The sequence below is a fragment of the Eubalaena glacialis genome, chromosome 3 (assembly GCF_028564815.1).
Source record: "Eubalaena glacialis isolate mEubGla1 chromosome 3, mEubGla1.1.hap2.+ XY, whole genome shotgun sequence".
Classification (NCBI taxonomy): Eukaryota; Metazoa; Chordata; class Mammalia; order Artiodactyla; family Balaenidae; genus Eubalaena; species Eubalaena glacialis.
Genome location: NC_083718.1, coordinates 114,523,699 through 114,543,742, shown reverse-complemented (window position 1 = coordinate 114,543,742; position 20,044 = coordinate 114,523,699). Strand labels below are relative to the sequence as shown.

Here is a 20,044-nt window from a genome sequence, read left to right as displayed (position 1 = left end):
TAGTGGGAACTCCCAAATTTGTAGTCTGCAAGGCAGAAATGTCAGTAGCCTGGCACCCTATTTGTGGCTGGCATTTCAAGTAGGGCAAGGGACTGAACCCTTAACCCATGCGGTCTGATGCTAACTCCAGGAGTTAGTATGAAAATTGAATTGAATTGTTGGACACCCATTGGTGTTGATGAATCAGATAATTGGATGGTGTAAGAAAACCCCCAGACCTTCCATTTATGGTTGATTGATTGTCAGTGAGGGTGCCATGACATTCCATGGGGAAAGAATAGTTTTTGTTTTTGTTTTTTAACAAATGGTGCTGGAACAACTGGATATCTATGTGCAAAAGAATTAAGTTGGATTCCTACCTTGCACCATATTGAAAAGTTAACTCACAATGGATCATAGATCTAAATTTAAGAGCTAAATTTATAAAACTCTTAGAAGAAAATGTGGGAGTCAGTCTTTGCAAACTTGGATTAGGCAATGGTTTCTTAGATAGGACACCAAAAGTCCAATCAACATAGGATGCCAAAAGTCCAGTCAAAAATTAGAAAAATTGGACTTAACTTCATTAAAATTAAAAACTTTTGGGCTGCTAAGGATATGAACAAAAAAGTGAAAAACAACACACAGAATGTGAGAAAATATTTGTAAATCATATAACTGATGAGGGATTTTTATCCAGAATAAAGAACACTTACAACTCAACAATAAAAAGACAACGCAATTAAAAAAACAGGCAAAGTATTTGAATAGACATTACTCCGAAGAAGATACACAAATAACGAATAATCACATGAAAAGTTGCCCAACATCTTTAGTCAGCAGGAATATGCAAATCAAAACCACAATGGTACACGTCACACCCACTAGTATGGCTATAATAAAAAAGACAAACAAGTGCTGGCAAGGACGTGGAGAAATCGGAATCCTCATATATTGCTAGTGGGATTGTTCAGTGATATAGTTACTTTGTAAAACAATTTGGCAGTTTCTCAAAAAAGATAAATATAGAGTTACCATATGACCCAGCAATTCCACTTCTAAGTATAAATCCAAAAGAATTAAAATACATTTGACCCTTGAACAACATAGGTTTAAACTGCACCAGTCCACTTATACTCGGATTTTTTTTCTTCAATAAATACTACTACGGTACTACACGATCTGAGGTTGGCTGAATCCACTGATGCAGAACTGCGGATAGAGAGGGCCAACTATAAAGTTATACTTCGTTTTTTGACTTCCCAGGAGGTCAACACCCCTAACCTCTGTGTTGCTCAAGGGTCAAATGCATATATTCACACAAAAACGTATACATGAGTGTTCATAGCAACATTATTCATAATAGCCAAAAAGTGGAAACAACTCAAATGTCCATCAATTGACAGATCAATAAACAAAATGTGATATACCCATTAAATGAAATATTATTTGGCCATAAAAAAAGAATAAAGTACTGATACATGACATAACATGGATGAACCTTGAAAATGTTATGCTACGTGAAAGAAGCCAGACACAAAAGGTCAGATATTGTATGACTCCACTTATATGAAATGTCTACAATAGGTAAACCCACAGAAACAGAAAACGATTAGTGGTTGTCAGGGGCTAGATGGGGGAAGGAGGAATGGGGAGGGACTGTTAATGAGTATAGAGTTTCTTTTGGGGCAGCAAAAACATTTTAAAATTGTAGAGTAGTGATAGTTGCACAACTCCGTGACTATACTAAAAACCGTGAACTGTACACTTCAAAATAATGAATTTTATGATATGTGAATTACATGTTAATAAAATTTATTTAAAAATTCATAGACATCAACCTCAACTGGGCCCTTTACAGTGTCCAAAAATCCTACCATTATTCTAATTAGCTGCTTTCCCATTCTCCACAATTTCTCCCACTCTTCTCATACTTGCTCAATACCCCCACTTTTCCCCTCAAACTCCACAGATGACTTTGTCTCTTATGTCACAGAGAAAACAAAAACTGTCAACTAGATCTCTTCTGAATCCTTAACCCATACATCCAATTGTCTATTTGGACAATTTGTAAGCACCCAAAATCAACATGTCCAAATCTGTACTCACCACCTTCCCCTATTCTTCCTTTACGGTTTTCTGTATCATGAAAGAACACTATCATCCTTCATCATTCTGGCTCAAGCCAGAAACCTAGGAGTTAGGTCTCGTATCCAAATGTCATTTAAGTCCTGTGGGAATTCTGTCTCCTAAATAACTTTGAACTTTCTCATTCCTGTTATCTCAGTCCTAGGTCAGGCTACCATCCTCTCTCACCTACACTAATAAAATAGCCTAAGTGACCCTTCACAGTGTATTCTAGCTCTCTTCTAATTTATCATACTGGGGCCAAAATGGACATTAAATAAAAAAGAAAATCTAATTTTACTCCTCTGCTTAAAACCCAGGACCTTAGAACAACGGTTCTCAAACTTTAGTGTGCATAACAATCATCTAGAAAATTTGTTAAAAATTTGGATTCCTGGGTCCCATCCCCACCTTTATCCAGACTGTGATTCAAAAGGTCTAAGGTAGAAACCAGGAATCCAAATTTTTAACAAGCACTCCAGGTGATTCTGATGCAGAGAGTTCATGGGCCACAGTTTAATAAGCACTGCCTTAAAAGTACAAAGTGTTTCATGGCCTACAAGACTCTGAATGACTTGGCCCCTCCATACCTTATCTCTTAGCATTCTCTCTTACTTTAAACTAAAGAAAAATTTCTAAGAATAAGCCAAGCTCTGCATTACCTTAGTACTTTTGCACATACTATTCCTTCTGCCTGGCACACTCTCCTTCTTTATTTGCATTCAGCTTGATTCTATTCCTCCTTAATGTTAAGCTTAAATACCATTTCCTCAGGAAAGTCTTCCCTGATTGTGCAGAGCAGATTAGGACCTCATATTAACAGCAGTTCTCAAACGATGGTCAAGATTCAGAGAGTTCATATGATCAAAACAATTTCCATAACACTTTTTTCCATAATTTTAATTTATAATATGGTTAAATATCAATAGATATAACCCAAATAAGCAAAAACTCTATGGTAATCCTCAATAATTTTTAAGGGTAAAGGGGTCCTGAAAACAAAAAGTTTGAGAGCCTCTGCTCTAACCATATATCTCATCAAAATAATTGTGGTGCAAAAAGTATTCAATCAATTATTTTTATTTACTATCTGCCTTTCCCTCAATAAACTGTAAGTTCTCTGAAGACAAGAACTTACGGCTAGAATCCCACAGTTAACAGAGTGTCTAGTACATAGTACACTGTTTGTTTTTTTCTTTGTTTGCTTTTTAATATTTATTTATTTTGGTTGCGCTGGGTCTCAGTTGGGGCATGCGGGATCTTTAGTTGCAGTGTGAGGGATCTTTTAGTTGTGGTGTGAGGACTTCTTAGTTGCAGCATGTGAACCCTTAGCTGCGGCATGCGTGTGGGATCTAGTTCCCCAACCAGGGATCGAACCCCAGCCCCCTGCATTGGGAGCATGGAGTCTTACCCACTGGACCACCAGGGAAGTCCCTGGTAGACTCTATTTGTTGTTGATGTTTTTCTCATTCAGATTCTACCATACTTCATACGTCTGGACATACACATAAATATTCAACTTTATCATTGAATATTATTTATTTCATTTAATTAATTACCTCTTGCGGAAGGCTGACGTGCTCTCTCCTTTATCTTGTGTAAAATTAACTAACTCTGTATCATCCAGAACATTATTCTCAAGTGCTATCTCAGTGCCAGTGTGATTTTTCCATTTCTGAGAAGAACGATATGTCAGCTTGCCAGCAACATTTAAGTCATTGTTACCTGCCCCTCCAAAATTTAGATCATCTTCTTCATATTCATTAGAAGGGAAGGCAAATTGGAATTTTTGTGTTTGTGAAATATAATTTGTGTCTTCATTAGTTATCTTCAAATTTGATGGTAACATTTTTGACCTCTTTCTCTGACCTACAAAAATGGAATATTTTAATTACTACATATTCTCCTTGAAAACAAATTTTCAAAATGATGATAGAAAAATTTAATAAAATGTTTCAAAACAGCTTACTAGGTAAATATAAAAATAACAAGATAATCTGTAATACTATATGTGATTTTGAAATACAGGTAGTTGTTACTCTTATGGTATATCATAACACTACAGGATACTCAGAAATTAGTTAAGAATTAATGAAATTAAATTCGAAATTTATATTAAACCTACATTATAAAATAGGTTTAATTTCTGACTCACAGAAATAACCATAATTATAATGTTTAAGTATTTATCTACTACAAATGATATAATTATATAAGTAATTATGAAGATTTAAAAATTTATATAAATAATTTATACACAAAAATACAGTGACCAATCATATAAAATGTTACTGAATAGATTCAGTATTAAAATACATGACACAATGCTTTTAAATTTGTAATCTTGCTTCTAAAATCAAGATAAAGGAATGCTTTCATCAAGGTGACAGAATTTTAAAGGTGTCTTTACAGAGACTTTATAAGCATCTTTGAAAGGTTTGGAAGGAGTTTGGAGGCCTCATTAGGGCTTAAATTTGCTTTATCATTTATGTGTACATACTATACTACTACATATACATATTATATATGGGTGTGTGTTCTATTATAACATATAAGAGAATTATCATATTCTATATATGTAATAATTCTACATATTATTTGGTACATACAAGAGTATATAATATGTATTTTCATATATAAAATATATAAAAATTATGAAGCTTAATAATAAAATGTACATGCATGAACCTACCACTCAATTTAAAAATCAGTTTTACCAACATTGTCACATTAGACCACATATACTGTTTGAGTGTGCTTGTTTTCTAGCTTTGTAAAGATGGTAACAAACTATATATAATCTGCATCTTGTTTTTTTCACTCAATATATTTCATGAATCTGGTTTCCTAAACCAGAGGATCCTACCTTTAGTAAAGGGTAAGGCAAAAACTAAATAGCAGTGACAGTTTTAATGGTAAGAGGAAACAAATTCACAGAACAATATAACAGGTGTGTGTGATAGTATATTTTATGCATATAATATACATATGTGTGTATATGTAAGTATGGAGAGGGAAAATGTTTCAGATATTAAGATTTGCTGAGCACTATTTTGAATGGGTCTCTAACTTTCATTTTATTCCATTAAAATAAAAGAATCAATATTTCAACATTAGATTTTTTTACATTGACACGAGCTGAATGGCTTTGGCTTCCCAAAAAATATGTGACAATTTACCTAACAGTTTATGACTTTCTATTTCTTCCTCTAATGCTTGAGTATCTGGAATTTCCGAAATCAATGGAGCAGGTGGAAGAAACCAATCCAAAGATTTTTCATTGTCTGGATGGCTATATAAAATATAAAAATATGAATATATGTTAATAAAGATATAACATCAGGAACTATGTATTTATTGAGAGGCAGACAGCAGAAGCAAGAAGAACTACAATCTTGCAGCCTGTGGAACAAAAACCACATTCACAGAAAGATAGACAAGATGAAAAGGCAGAGGGCTATGTACCAGATGAAAGAACAAGATAAAACCCCAGAAAAACAACTAAATGAAGTGGAGATAGGCAACCTTCCAGAAAAAGAATTCAGAATAGTGATAGTGAAGATGATCCAGGACCTCGGAAAAAGAATGGAGGCAAAGATCAAGAAAATGCAAGAAATGTTTAACAAAGACTTAGAAGAATTAAAGAACAAACAGAGATGAACGATACAATAACTGAAATGAAAAATATACTAGAAGGAATCAACAGCAGAATAACTAAGGCAGAAGAACAGATAAGTGACCTGGAAGACAGAATAGTGGAATTCACTGCTACGGAACGGAATAAGAAAAAAGAATGAAAAGAAATGAAGACAGCCTAAGAGACCTCGGAGACAACATTAAATGCAACAACATTTGCATTATAGGGGGTCCCAAAAGGAGAAGAGAGAGAGAACAGACCTGAGAAAATATCTGAAGTGATTATAGTCGAAAACTTCCCTAACATGGGAAAGGAAATAGCCACCCAAGTCCATGAAACACAGAGAGTCCCATACAGAAGAAACTCAAGGAGAAACATGCCAAGACACATACTAATCAAATTGGCAAAAATTAAAGACAAAGAAAAATTATTGAAAGTAGCAAGGGAAAAACGACAAAAAACATACAAGGGAACTCCCATAAGGTTAACACCTGATTTCCCAACAGAAGCTCTACAAGCCAGAAGGGAGTGGCATGACATATTTAAAGTGATGAAAGGGAAGAACCTAAAACCAAGATTACTCTACCTGGCAAGGATCTCATTCAGATTCAATGGAGAAATCAAAAGCTTTACAGACAAGCAAAAGCTAAGAGAATTCAGCACCACCAAACCAGCTCTAAAAACAAATGCTAAAGGAACTTCTCTAAGTGGGAAACACGACAAGAAAAGGACCTATGAAAACAAACCCAAAACAATTAAGAAAATGGTAATAGGAACATACATATCAATAATTACCTTCAACGTGAATGGATTAAATGCTCCAACCAAAAAACACAGGCTCGCTGAAAAAAGACCCATATATATGCTGTCTACAAGAGACCCACTTCAGACCTAGGGACACATACAGACTGAAAGTGAGGGGATGGAAAAAGATATTCCATGCAAATGGAAATCAAAAGAAAGCTGGAGTAGCAATACTCATATCAGATAAAACAGACTTTAAAATACAGAATGTTACAAGAGACAAGGAAGGACACTACATAATGATCAAGGGATCAATCCAAGAAGAAGATATAACAATTACAAATATATATGCACCCAACATAGGAGCACCTCAATACATAAGGCAACTGCTAACAGCTATAAAAGAGGAAATCGACAGTAACACAATAATAGTGGCAGACTTTAACACCTCACTTACACCAATGGACAGATCATCCAAAATGAAAATCAATAAGGAAACAGAAGCTTTAAATGACACAATAGACCAGATAGATTTAATTGATATTTATAGGACATACCATCCAAAAAAAGCAGATTACACTTTCTTCTCAAGTGCGCACGGAACATTCTCCAGGATAGATAACATCTCAGGTCAATAATCAAGCCTCAGTAAATTTAAGAAAATTGAAATCATATCAAGCATCTTTTCTGACCACAACACTATGAGATGAGAAATCAATTACAGGGAAAAAAACGTAAAACACAAACACAGGGAGGCTAAACAATACGTTACTAAATAACCAGGAGATCACTGAAGAAATCAAAGAGGAAATCAAAAAATACCTAGAGACAAATGACAATGAAAACACGACAGATCCAAAACCTATGGGATGCAGCAAAAGCAGTTCTAAGAGGGAAGTTTATAGCGAAAAAACCAACCTCAAGAAACAAGAAAAATCTCAAATAAACAATCTAACCTTACACCTAAAGGAACTAGAGAAAGTAGAACAAACAAAACCCAAAGTTAGCAGAAGGAAAGAAATCATAAAGATCAGAGCGGAAATAAATGAAATAGAAACAAAGAAAACAACAGCAAAGATCAATAAAACTAAAAGCTGGTTCTTTGAGAAGATAAACAAAATTGATAAGCCATTAGCCAAACTCATCAAGAAAAAGAGGGAGAGGACTCAAATCAATAAAATTAGAAATGAAAAAGGAGAAGTTACAACAGACACGACAGAAATACAAAGCATCCTAAGAGAATACTACAAGCAACTCTATGCCAATAAAATGGACAACCTGGAAGAAATGGACAAATTCTTAGAAAGGTATAACCTTCCAAGACTGAACCAGGAAGAAATAGAAAATATGAACACACCAATCACAAGTAATGAAATTGAAACTGGGATTAAAAATCTTCCAACAAACAAAAGTCCAGGACCAGATGGCTTCACAGGTGAATTCTATCAAGGATTTAAAAAAGAGCTAACACCCATCCTTCTCAAACTCTTCCAAAAAATTGCAGAGGATGGAAAACTCTCAAACTCATTCTATGAGGCCACCATCACCTTGATACCAAAACCAGACAAAGATACTACAAAAAAAGAAAATTACAGACCAATACCACTGATGAATATAGATGCAAAAATCCTCAACAAAATACTAGCAAACAGAATCCAACAACACGTTAAAAGGATCATTCACCATGATCAAGTGGGATTTTTTCCCAGGGATGCAAGGATTCTTCAATATACGCAAATCAATCAATGTGATACACCATATTAACAAATTGAAGAATAAAAACCATATGATCATCTCAATAGAGGCAGAAAAAGCTTTTCACAAAATTCAACACCCATTTATGATAAAAACTCTCCAGAAAGTGGGCATAGAGGGAACCTACCTCAACATAATAAAGGCCATATATGACAAACCCACAGCAAACATCATTCTCAATGGTGAAAAACTGAAAGCATTTCCTCTAAGATCAGGAACAAGACAAGGATGTCCACTCTCACTGTTATTATTCAACATAGTTTTGGAAGTCCTAGCCATGGCAATCAGAGAAGAAAAAGAAATAAAAGGAATCCAAATTGGAAAAGAAGAAGTAAAGCTGTCACTGTTTGCAGATGACATGATACTACACATAGAGAATCCTAAAGATGCTACCAGAAATCTCTTGCATTCCTATACACTAATGATGAAAAATCTGAAAGAGAAATTAAGGAAACACTCCCATTTACCATTGCAACAAAAAGAATAAAATACCTAGGAATAAACCTACCTAGGGAGACAAAAGACCTGTATGCAGAAAATTATAAGACACTGATGAAAGAAATTAAAGATGATACAAACAGATGGAGAGATATACCATGTTCTTGGATTGGAAGAATCAATATTGTGAAAATGACTATACTACCCAAAACAATCTACAGATTCAATGCAATCCCTATCAAATTACCAATGGCATTTTTACAGAACTAGAACAAAAAATCCTAAAATTTGTATGGAGACACAAAAGACCCTGAATAGCCAAAGCAGTCTTGAGGGAAAAAACGGAGCTTGAGAAATCAGACTCCCTGACTTCAGACTATACTACAAAGATACAGTAATCAAGACAATATGGTACTGGCACAAAAACAAAAATATAGATCATTGGAACAGGATAGAGAGCCCAGAGATAAACCCACGCACCTATGGTCAACTAGTCTCTGACAAAGGAGGCAAGGATATACAATGGAGAAAAGGCAGTCTCTTCAATAAGTGATTCTGGGAAAACTGGACAGCTACATGTAAAAGAATGAAATTAGAACACTCCCTAACACCATACACAAAAATAAACTCAAAATGGATCAGAGACCTAAATGTAAGACCAGACACTATAAAACTCTTAGAGGAAAACATAGGAAGAACACTCTGACATAAATCACAGCAAGATCTTTTTTGATCCACCTCCTAGAGTAACGGAAACAAAAACAAAAATAAACAAATGGGACCTAATGAAACTTAAATGTTTTTGCACAGCAAAGGAAACCATAAACAAGACGAAAAGACAACTCTCAGAATGGGAGAAAATATTTTCAAATGAATCAAGGGACAAAGGATTAATCTCCAATATATATAAACAGCTCATGCAGCTCAATGTCAAAAAAACAAAGAACCCAATCCAAAAATGGGCAGAAGACCTAAATAGACATTTCTCCAAAGAAGACATACAGATGGCCAAGAAACACATGAAAAGCTGCTCAACATCACTAATTATTAGAGAAATGCAAATCAAAACTACAATGAGGTATTACCCCACAGCAGTTAGAATGGGCATCATCAGAAAATCTACAAACAACAAATGCTGGAGAGGGTGTGGAGAAAAGGGAACCCTCTTGCACTGTTGGTGGGAATGTAAATTGATACAGCCACTATGGAGAACAGTATGGAGGTTTCTTAAAAAACTAAAAATAAAATTACCATATGACCCAGCAATCCCACTACTGGGCATATACCCAGAGAAAACCATAATTCAAAAAGACACACGCACCCCAATGTTCATTGCAGCACTATTTACAATAGCCAGGTCATGGAAGCAATCTACATGCCCACCGACAGATGAATGGATAAAGAAGATGTGGTCCATATATACAATGGAATATTACTCAGCCATAAAAAGGAATGAAACTGGGTCATTTGTAGAAACGTGGACGAATCGAGAGACTGTCATACAGAGTGAAGTAAGTCAGAAAGAGAAAAACAAATATCGTATATTAACGCATATATGTGGAACCTAGAAAAATGGTACAGATGAACCGGTTTGCAGGGCAGAAACTGAGACACAGATGTACAGAACAAACGTATGGACACCAAGGGGGGAAAGCGACGGGGGGATGGGGGTGGTGGTGGGATGAACTGGGAGATTGGGATTGACACGTATACACTGATGTGTATAAAATGGATGACTAATAAGAACCTGCTGTATAAAAAAATAAATAAAATTCAAAAATTAAAAAAAAAAGACTTAGCCTATGAACAAATAAATGTAATCATGGGCTACCTTAAATGTTTTGTAATACCTCCTCATATGTGTTTTTTAAAATGTGAATTTTCAGAGCCAAAAAATATATAATAATTTTATTTAAGAAAAAAAAGAAACTATGTATTTATTAATTAAACATTACTCAATTACAGACTCTTAAACTTAATATACTACCTTTCTGCAGTGACTTTGACTTATCCCTATATAGCAGCATTCTTTTTTTCCTTGTGTGTCATGGGATTAATGTCACTGCTATGTGAGATATGTTACCTAAATAATGGCTATAACTCCATTTTCTTTTCTCCAATTCAAATGCTTGTGACAGGAATTTTAAATCTGCTCCAATATAAAAAAGAAAGTAGTAAATCATTCTGAAACTTTAGCATCTTCACCAATACAAGTAACGAATTACTGATGATACACCTGACATCTAATCATGGGTCACAAGTGTGTAAATGACACCAGTATTGGTATTCTAGAGTACTCCTAAAACATTATTACAAATTAATGTCTTAACCCAAATATTCTTGGTCCAGAACCATCTATAACCACGGAAAATCCAAGAAAACTGTTGAAACTGACCATCACTTTGTAAACCTACAGTAATTGATGAGATTTTTGTCACCCTGTTTGCAATGTTAACTACCTTTCCTTATCTTTCAGCTGCGATCCTATTAACATATAATGTTTTAATGTTTCCTTTCCAACCAAAGTTGGCTTGTCCTTCATTAGAAGAAAAAGATAAGCGTTAGGTAACAAAATAAAGTTGAGAAAAATACCACATAAACTGTCTAAGCCAAGTCCCAAGGATTTTATGATTTTTTCTTCTCTCTTTATTTAGGATTTTAAACTCCCAGAAGTGAGAGGCCCAGTCTTTCAATTTTCTGCCTCTCACAGCACCTCAAACATAGCTACTACAGCTCTATTTTCTAAATCAAAACTCTGTAACACATCACCTGACAATGTCTGACAGATTGTCTGACAATACACCAAAGCAACTGAAATTTAGGACTATGTCACAGAGTCCCCAAGATCACCACCAGGGTCAATGATTCCCTAGGATGACTTACAGGACTCAGCATATAGTCCTACTCATGACTGTGGGGTGAAGTCCAGGGGAAACCAGGCACAAGCTTCCAAAGGTCCTCTCCCACTAGAGTAACACAAGATGTGCTTAATTCCCCCAGCAACAAGTTGTGACAACACACGTGAAATGTCGCCAACAAGGGAAGTCATTAAAGACTTAATGCCCAGGGTTTTTATTGAGGGCTACTCATGTAGGCATCCCTCTGTGGCACATACCTAAATTCCAGATTCCCAGAAGAGCAGATGTTCATTATAAACCACATTATTTTTATAAACAGTTTTTACACAATGAGCCAATTTATCAGTTAATGGTAGGAATCTTCCTAAAATCCAAGTTCTCAGACTCCAGCCAGAGGCCAACCTTACAAGTAGGCCTTTTCAAAGATAGTGGTTTGGGCCTGGTATATTAACTCTTTTCTACACAGAGACTATTCCTGAAAATCCAAGAAAGATGTTAACAAGATTCAAAAAGCACACATCTAGCTCTCTATTCAGCCTCCCCATAAAATCAAATCTTCCTTGATTTCCGTATTTTCCAGAGGTGTCATCATTCTCCCCATCACCCAGAATCCAAACCATAGTACAGTCTTTTACCCACTATATCCAGACACATACTGTCTCTTATTGCATCTTCCTTATAAAGCTTCTTGAATACATCACTTCCTTGTATTTCCATTAGCACTATCCTAATCAAGGCTCTAAGCCACTTATGTCTGATTGAGAACAATAGTGTTTTAATTGACCTCACTGCCTCTGGGCTTTCTCTCTATATTTCATATACTCTTATCACATTAATTTGGAATTGTTTTCATGTTATTCCATTCAAAATCCTTCAGTGGCTTCTAAATAACACCAAACTTCCTAGAGGCCTTAGGTCACGTTACAGTTTCAATTCTCCTACATGTCCCTTATAGTACAGACCAAAGTGAACTACTTGTATACCAAACAGATAATACATTCTGTCCCTCCTTATCTTTGTTCAAAACTATTTTCTTTATTTGGCTTACCCCTATACCCGACACTACCCCTATATCCAACTATAGTAGTTCAACTGTTTTTTTTTCATTCATTAATCAATTCAACAATTATTTACTGAGTACTATGTGCCAGGCATTGTTTTAGGCAGCAGAGCGTATGCTCATTCAAAATCCATTTCTAATCTTACATTCACAAAATCAGGGAACTAGATCCCACATGCATGCCGCAACTAAGAGTCCGTATACCACAGCAAAGGAGCCCACGTACCGCAACTAAGGAGCCTGCCTGCCGCAACTAAGACCCGGTGCAACCAAATAAATAAATAAATATTTTTTTAAAAAAAAGAATTATCCAGTCCTTCAAAGCCTGAAGTCTCCCCCAACTACCATAAAGCCTGACCTAAACAGTCTGGCCCAAGTCTCTCTCCAAATCTGAAATTTCTTTGCATGAATATATGCTTATAATTTGCTTTGCACTTGTTTTTTTGTATTGTTAGAAGAGCAACCATATGTTCCAAATTTGCCCAGGCCAGTCTTGATTAACACCTGTTGCTTCATTTGGATGCACTCTTTCACTCTCAAGTGTCCCAGTCTGAATTACATGGTCACATTATTTATGAATGACCTTTCTACATGTGTATTTAACCTCAAATAGGCTTTAAGTTTTCTAAAGTAAAAGTCTGTTTCATTCTTTTTATATCCCTTTCAGCATTCAGTCAATATTTGAATTAATATTTGAATGAATGGAAGAATAAATGAAGCAGTAAATAATTTACTCAATGCTTCATTAAAAAGGGTAATACAATAGAACAAATACATAGAAAACTTAGAATTAAAGTGATTCACATGTGAAAATCCATAAAATCCAGTATTTAACAGACTCCCTATTCCCCATTCATATTTCCTTTGGTACCACATCTTTATTTCCACCCCTACTTCCTGCCTGCACTGAATCTGCCTATCACACTTGGCCTTTGGCACACTGCCCTTTCTGTTTCCAAAAGGTGCCATCACCACCCCTTGTCCTGAGCTACTCTTTGACCATTACTTTCAGTCTTTACTTCAGCCAAAAATAATTTGAACAAACCAGAAATGCAAATGAATGAAAGCCAAATAGACAAGAATCTACTGTTTTTAAAATTGTAACATTTAACATGTTAAACTTCAGTTACTCCCTTATATCTGAATTCCATGTTTACCAAGCATATACCTGAAATGTCATTCTGTTGATCCCTCATTTTTTATTTATAAATTTACCAGAGAGAAAACTAAAATGCCTTAAAAATCAAAAACCCTTAAGCAATATACTGTTATCATTCTTTAAAGCAGACTTACTTTTCAGCTTCATCTGTTTTTTCAAAAAACAAATTATCCAAGGAAAACAAGGAGTCATTTGATTTCAGCATTGTTAAAAACTGGACTTTGTCACAAATCTAAAAAATACCAAAAACAAAAAGTAGTTTATATTCTATTTACAAAGATGTAGAAACAAAATTTCTGGATCCATAAACTATAATCATTAATTTCCCAAAATAACCACAGATAGCCTTTCAGCAACATCTTTTGTAACTTCCTCCAAAGTGCTTAAATATTCAAATACATTATTCTCTGTTCTCCAATCATTCATACATATTCACATATGTACCCCTCTCTTCATTCTGCACCAATGCTTAAGAGTGTGTTTTCTTCCATTCTCCACCTGACAAATTCCTACCCATTCTTAATGGCACAGGTCAAACGCCATTTCTTCTTCAAAGGTTTCTCTGAATTACCCAAAAGCAGAATTAATGGCTCCTTTCGGGCTCCTAAAATACTTTGTTCATACCATTATTTTTGAGTTAGGATAGTGCATTTTATTGTGAATGTGTGTGTTTCTAACAATATACTGTGTACATATGCAGGGATTTCCTTCAAAATCAAGGGATAGAGTAGATTTGCTTCAAAATAAAGAGAGAAATGTTGAGGGTTATTGATGAAACAAGATTGGCAATGAGTGGATAATTGCTAAAGCTACGTAATAGGTAGGTGGAGTTCCTCATAATGTTTATTTTTATATATGTTTGAATTTATCAAAATAAACAAATTTACTAGTTTAACATATGTATGTATGTTTACATTATATTACATAACATATATATAAATGTTTACATTCCTTTTTAAAAAGATAATTTTTACATCCAAAGATGTTATCTAAATGTAAAGGATAAAAACATTCAGCATTGGCTACCTGGGAATATAGCAAAAATCTAGGGCTGAACAAAGCCTCAAATTTAACAGGAGACAGTAGAACTATTTCTACAGATACATACATTGCAATTCTTCCCCCTGCACATCAACACTACATCTCAACTTTTTTCTAATTTCTGAAACATGGTATAAGATTCTATACGACAAAACATGAAATCAGACGCACATATCATAAAATATAAAATCACATTTCTATTTATTCTGTGATAGTTAATACATTGCAAAGCTTTCCTTAGGATGGAAACTAAAATCAAAGACACTATATGAGCGCCATCTCGTGGAGAAATCCATATTACCAAGTCAGAGCAGTGTGTGTGTATGTATGTTTGTATGTATGTATGTATTTATTGATCAACTGATTGATTGCTGCACCAGGGAAGTCCAGTCCCTTCAATTTTGAGTCCTCCCTGATGTGATAGTGAAACACATGTGGAAGTATGTGGGGGAAAGAGGAATGCTTCCACATGCACCCCTTGACAAAATGCTACTAACAAGAGGGCTAAATTGGATTACATTAGGACTGTTCTTACTTTATCAGAATACTGTGGGGTTTTCATTGGTTTAGTTATTGGGCTTTTCCCCTTTCCACCTGTTTAGCTTAGTTGTCCTCTTCATTTTTCTCAATTTATTAATCGCTTAGTCACCAACAAAGAGAAACAGGAAAGTTGAAACAAATTAGCATGGTTCTATAAATGTCTAAAACAATTTAATTATGTGGACAATAGAAGCCTAGGATAACAGGGTGGGAGGCAGAAGGGAGTCACTCAGAAATTGCTAACTGGAGTCTTTAACAACTTATTTAAGTAAAGAATTTCAGAAGCTGAAAACAATTACCTGATAAAGTATAAATAAAAATGCCAATCATGTTTCTATATTATCCAAAAAGTAACAAATAAAATATTCCCTTTCTAGTCTTAGGAAAATTATATAATTTTAAACAACAAAAAGAGTTTTCCAAATTAAAACATACCAGACCACTTTTATATGGTACCTCAGAATTTAAGTAGAAACTCTTAAGGCTGACATGCACATGTTTGAACTCTTTATTCTAAAAGAAGCTGCAAACAAAACAATAAAACTGCAAATTAAAAATATTTGTTTCCGAAAAAAATTATTTCATAAATTAATCTAAAAACCTCCTATATAAACAGCAAATATTTTCAAGAGAACTTTTGATTTGACTCCTAGTTCTGGCATAAAAGAGAATATAACTTGTTTGGGTCCAGAATAAAAATATTATGTATATATTTTAGTTCTGATGCAGTCCTACGAAAGAAAACCTCCTTTATCTAAAATACTCCATCCCCATACTTTGCATTATTTTTCTTCACACACTAATTTATAACTGTTCAGTTGTTTATCTTTCTCCCTGTGGAGGAAGCAGGGACTTTTTACTCATTACTGTATTCCTATAACCCAGAACAGTGCCTGATACATAGCAGATGGTCCATAACAATTCACTGTGGAATAAATACATTAGCAATGTTCAGTTTATAAAAATAATTTTAAATAAAAATAATTTTCCGTCAATTCTGAGGCTTAAAATTTTACCCCCCAATCTTTAATATTCAGTTTAAAAATGTGATTTGTTTTTCTAATTCAGGATTCACGAAATCAAATCATGAGGGTTCTAAAAGACCATGGGATTCGGCACTTGAATTATGTAAATAAATATATTTTTCTAAACATAGGTCCTACAAGAGACCTTACCATATTTCAATATGAGTTTGTTATTGTAGGAGATGATAGATTTTGGATTAATTAGTTTTAAGTTTTAGGTTTAGAGTCAGATTTTCTAAGTTTCCACGTTAGATTACTCTTTACAAAGTTCTAGTTTCAGCATGTGGTATAAAATTATGTTTTCTTTTTTTAAGTGCTTGCTTCTGCTCTAACTAATCACTCTTAAAATATTTAAACTGTTTCTGTAACTACATAATTTGTTGATTGTTGAAATGACCTGCACCTTACCTAATTATTTTAGTGACAATTTAGCATCTTCTTACCTTCTATAATCCTTATTATATAAGATGTTCAGATCTATTCGTTATCCCTTACAATTTTTACTTTCAGAAATATACTTATTTCAAAAGTGCAGAAACCCAGATACGAAATATTGATATGCCAGAAACCGGTAATCAGTGAAGACTCAGACCAACATTCACTGGAAAAACCAACCATCACAAATGACTGCAGGGAATTTGACAAAGTAAGAGAATGAACGTGGGAACAAATTAATACCCCGAGTCTCGGCCGAGAGGTCCTTACAGTCGGAGCGCCTTATCTCCACCACGTCCCCGGGGGACCCACGGGGCCGGAAAGTTCCAGCAGGAACCGAATCTGGGTCTGAAGAAAAAATACCCCCGTGATGTTCCCTAAATCCAAGAAAGCCCACCCCAGACTCGCGGGCGCAGGGCGGAAGACTTCCGGCCGGGTGAGTGGCCGAGACGCGAGCGCGGGCGCCGGCACCGGGCCCGCGGGGCTGCAGGTCGCGTCGCTGTGGACACGCGGCTACACGCGCGCCGGCCACCAGCTCCCGCCCCAGGAGGGAAACACACTTGGAAATAAACACGCGGGCCTCCAGGAGCCATCAAAGCAAAACAAGAGTGCGCCAGCCGGCCCCTCAAGAGGCCGAGCCGCCTCAGGCCTCGCCCGCCCCTTCTGACGCGAAGGCGGCTGAAGAGCCGCGCGGGCTGGGGTCGCGGTCGGGGTCGCGCCGGCGGTCCTACACCTCGCCGCGCCCGTCCGCTGTCGACCGACACTCGGCTGGGAAGCTCAACCACTTCCCCACGGCCAACCTGACCCCACTCTCTCCCCGGGGGGTCCCCGTTCTTCTGTCCCTTCCTCCCTGTGAGACGCAACGGGCCCCAGTCCCCACCTTCCCCAGCTGGCGTCCCAGCTGCCCGCTCTCCCCTCCCCGCCGGCCCTCAGAGCCGAGCGCCTATTCACCGGTCCCCGGAGGACCCCCAGCCTGGCTAAGCCGAGCTCCAAGCAATGGATCGCCAGGACACCCAACCTTCCCTCCTCTCCTTCTTTTCCCCAGAAGTTTATAATTCCTTTTTAATATATGGCTCTCAGGATACTGTGGCTTATTCTCATTGAATAGAAATCTTAATCCTTCCCCCAGCTCTTGGTAACTCTAATTTCCCTCCCGAAGAATTTGCTTATCCTAGGTACCTCATATAAGTGAACTCACAGTATTAGTCCTATGTCTGGTTTACGTCATTTAGCATAATGTTTTCAAAGTTCATCCATGTTGTCCCAAGTATCAGAGTTTCATTCCTTTTTAAGGCTGAGTATTCCATTTGTATGTATATGCCACATTTTGTTTATCCATTCACCCATGGATGAACATTTGTGTTGTTTCCAACCTTTTGGCTATTGTGAATAATGCAGCTATAAAAATTGTAAAAATCTGTTCTGGAACTTATGGTTACCAGGGGGGAAGGGTGGAGGGAAGGGGTAGTTAGGGAGTTTGGGATTGACATGTACATACTGCTGTATTTAAAATGGATAACCAACAAGGACCTACTGTATAGCACAGGGAGCTCTGCTCAATATTATGTAACAACCTAAATGGGAAAAGAATTTGAAAAAGAATAGATGCACATATATGTATAACTGAATCACTTTGCTGTACACCTGAAATTAACACAACATTGTTAATCAACTATACTCCAATACAAAATAAAAAGTTTTAAAACAATAAATAAAAAACATTTGAAGCAGAAAAAAAAAATCTGTTCTCAGTCCCTGCTTTCAATTATTTAGATAAATACCTAGGAGTGGAATTGCTGGGTCATATGATAACCCTAAGTTTAATTTTTTGAAAAACAACCAAACTGTCTTCCACAGTTAGTATACCACTTTACAGTCCCACTAATAATGCAGAAGCATTCCAATTTCTCCACTTTCTTGCCAACACTTGTTATTTTCCATCTTTTACAAATTTTAGTCATCCTAGCAGATGTGAAGTGGTATCTCATTTATTACGGTTTTGATTTGCATTTCCCTAAGGACTAATGATGTTGAGCATCTTTTCATGTGCTTAATGGTTATTTTAATATCTTTTGGGGGAAATATCTATTCAAGTCCTCTGCCAATTTTTTGTGTTATTTATGATTTTTTAATTGATTATTATCTTTTTATTATATATTTTTAAAAATATTCTGGATATTAATTCTTTATCAGATATATGATTTACAAATATTTTCTCCCATTTAGTAGGTTTTCTTTTTGCTCTCTTGACAGTATCATTTGATGCACAAAAGTTTTTAATTTTGGTGAAGTCCAATTTATCTTTTTTCTTTTGTCACCTGTGCTTTTCGTGTCATATCCATGAAGTCACTGCCAAATTCCAATATCATGAAGATTTACTCCAATGTTTTCCTCTAAGAGATTTACAGTTTTAGCTCTTAAGTTTACATCTTTGATCCATTTTGGGCATGCCATGGACCAACAAGGTGTATTTATTTCAAATAAAGGCGGGGGGGGGGTGTTGTCAAAATATAGTTTCTTGAAAGACTGGAAGAGCTTGAAAGACAAATAATAGGTATTCATGACACAGGAGGAAGATAGATTTCTGCTGATACAACTGATGCCATAGGTTCTGTCTCATAAATTCAACATAATCAAAATTTTTCCCTACTTTGTAACCTCCACTCTTTTTAAACTCTGATCAGGAGGAACTGATATTGAAATATTGGTGCTGATGGCTTTAGAGAAGCAGGAACCAAGACATGTTGTAGTTTCAGGACTGTTTTTCTCTGGATGACAGCCAGAAATATGCTGTGTTGTTGCCAGACGTGGAAAAGAAAAGGTAAGCCCATTTGGGAGACTCTGAAAATTGTACAGTTAATATCTGAGAAAATAAAAAGAAAGAAAAGAAATCAAGTCTGGTATGATGGGATTCTTGGGCGGAAAGAAAAATTTAGAGGGTTATGCACAATTGTGTGCAGAAGAGTCCAGTGCTATCTATACATTTAGTAGATGCTTAAATAGAAAAAGGATGAATGAATGAAAATCAAAGGTTAATTGTTCTTTAGGGAAGGATTTAGTAAGTCTCTATGTAACCAAGAAAATAAAAGACAAATGTTAATTAGAAAGTAATTCCTTGAGTTCCAGCTTCTAAGGAGTATGTTTAATGATGATGCAGAAGAGACTAGTATCCATATTTTGGGAGATCCATTTGCTTGTTTTTAGGCAGAAATTGACTTCATCAGCCAAAACGAATTTAAAATATCT

At 35.8% G+C, this 20,044-nt stretch overlaps 1 protein-coding gene across 1 annotated transcript in view; it reads right to left on the bottom strand.

The window, feature by feature from the left end:
* The window catches only part of HFM1 (helicase for meiosis 1), a 136,047-nt gene extending 118,378 nt beyond the window's left edge, over positions 1 to 17,669 (bottom strand). The window contains exons 1-5 of the mRNA XM_061186326.1: positions 17,599 to 17,669; positions 17,042 to 17,146; positions 13,892 to 13,989; positions 5,286 to 5,398; positions 3,666 to 3,975 (exon numbers count right to left, since the gene is read on the bottom strand). Coding sequence (XP_061042309.1) covers positions 3,666 to 3,975; positions 5,286 to 5,398; positions 13,892 to 13,962 — 494 coding nt within the window. The 5' untranslated portion in view covers positions 13,963 to 13,989; positions 17,042 to 17,146; positions 17,599 to 17,669. The remainder of the gene's footprint in view (positions 1 to 3,665; positions 3,976 to 5,285; positions 5,399 to 13,891; positions 13,990 to 17,041; positions 17,147 to 17,598) is intronic.
* Positions 17,670 to 20,044: the final 2,375 nt, after the last annotated feature.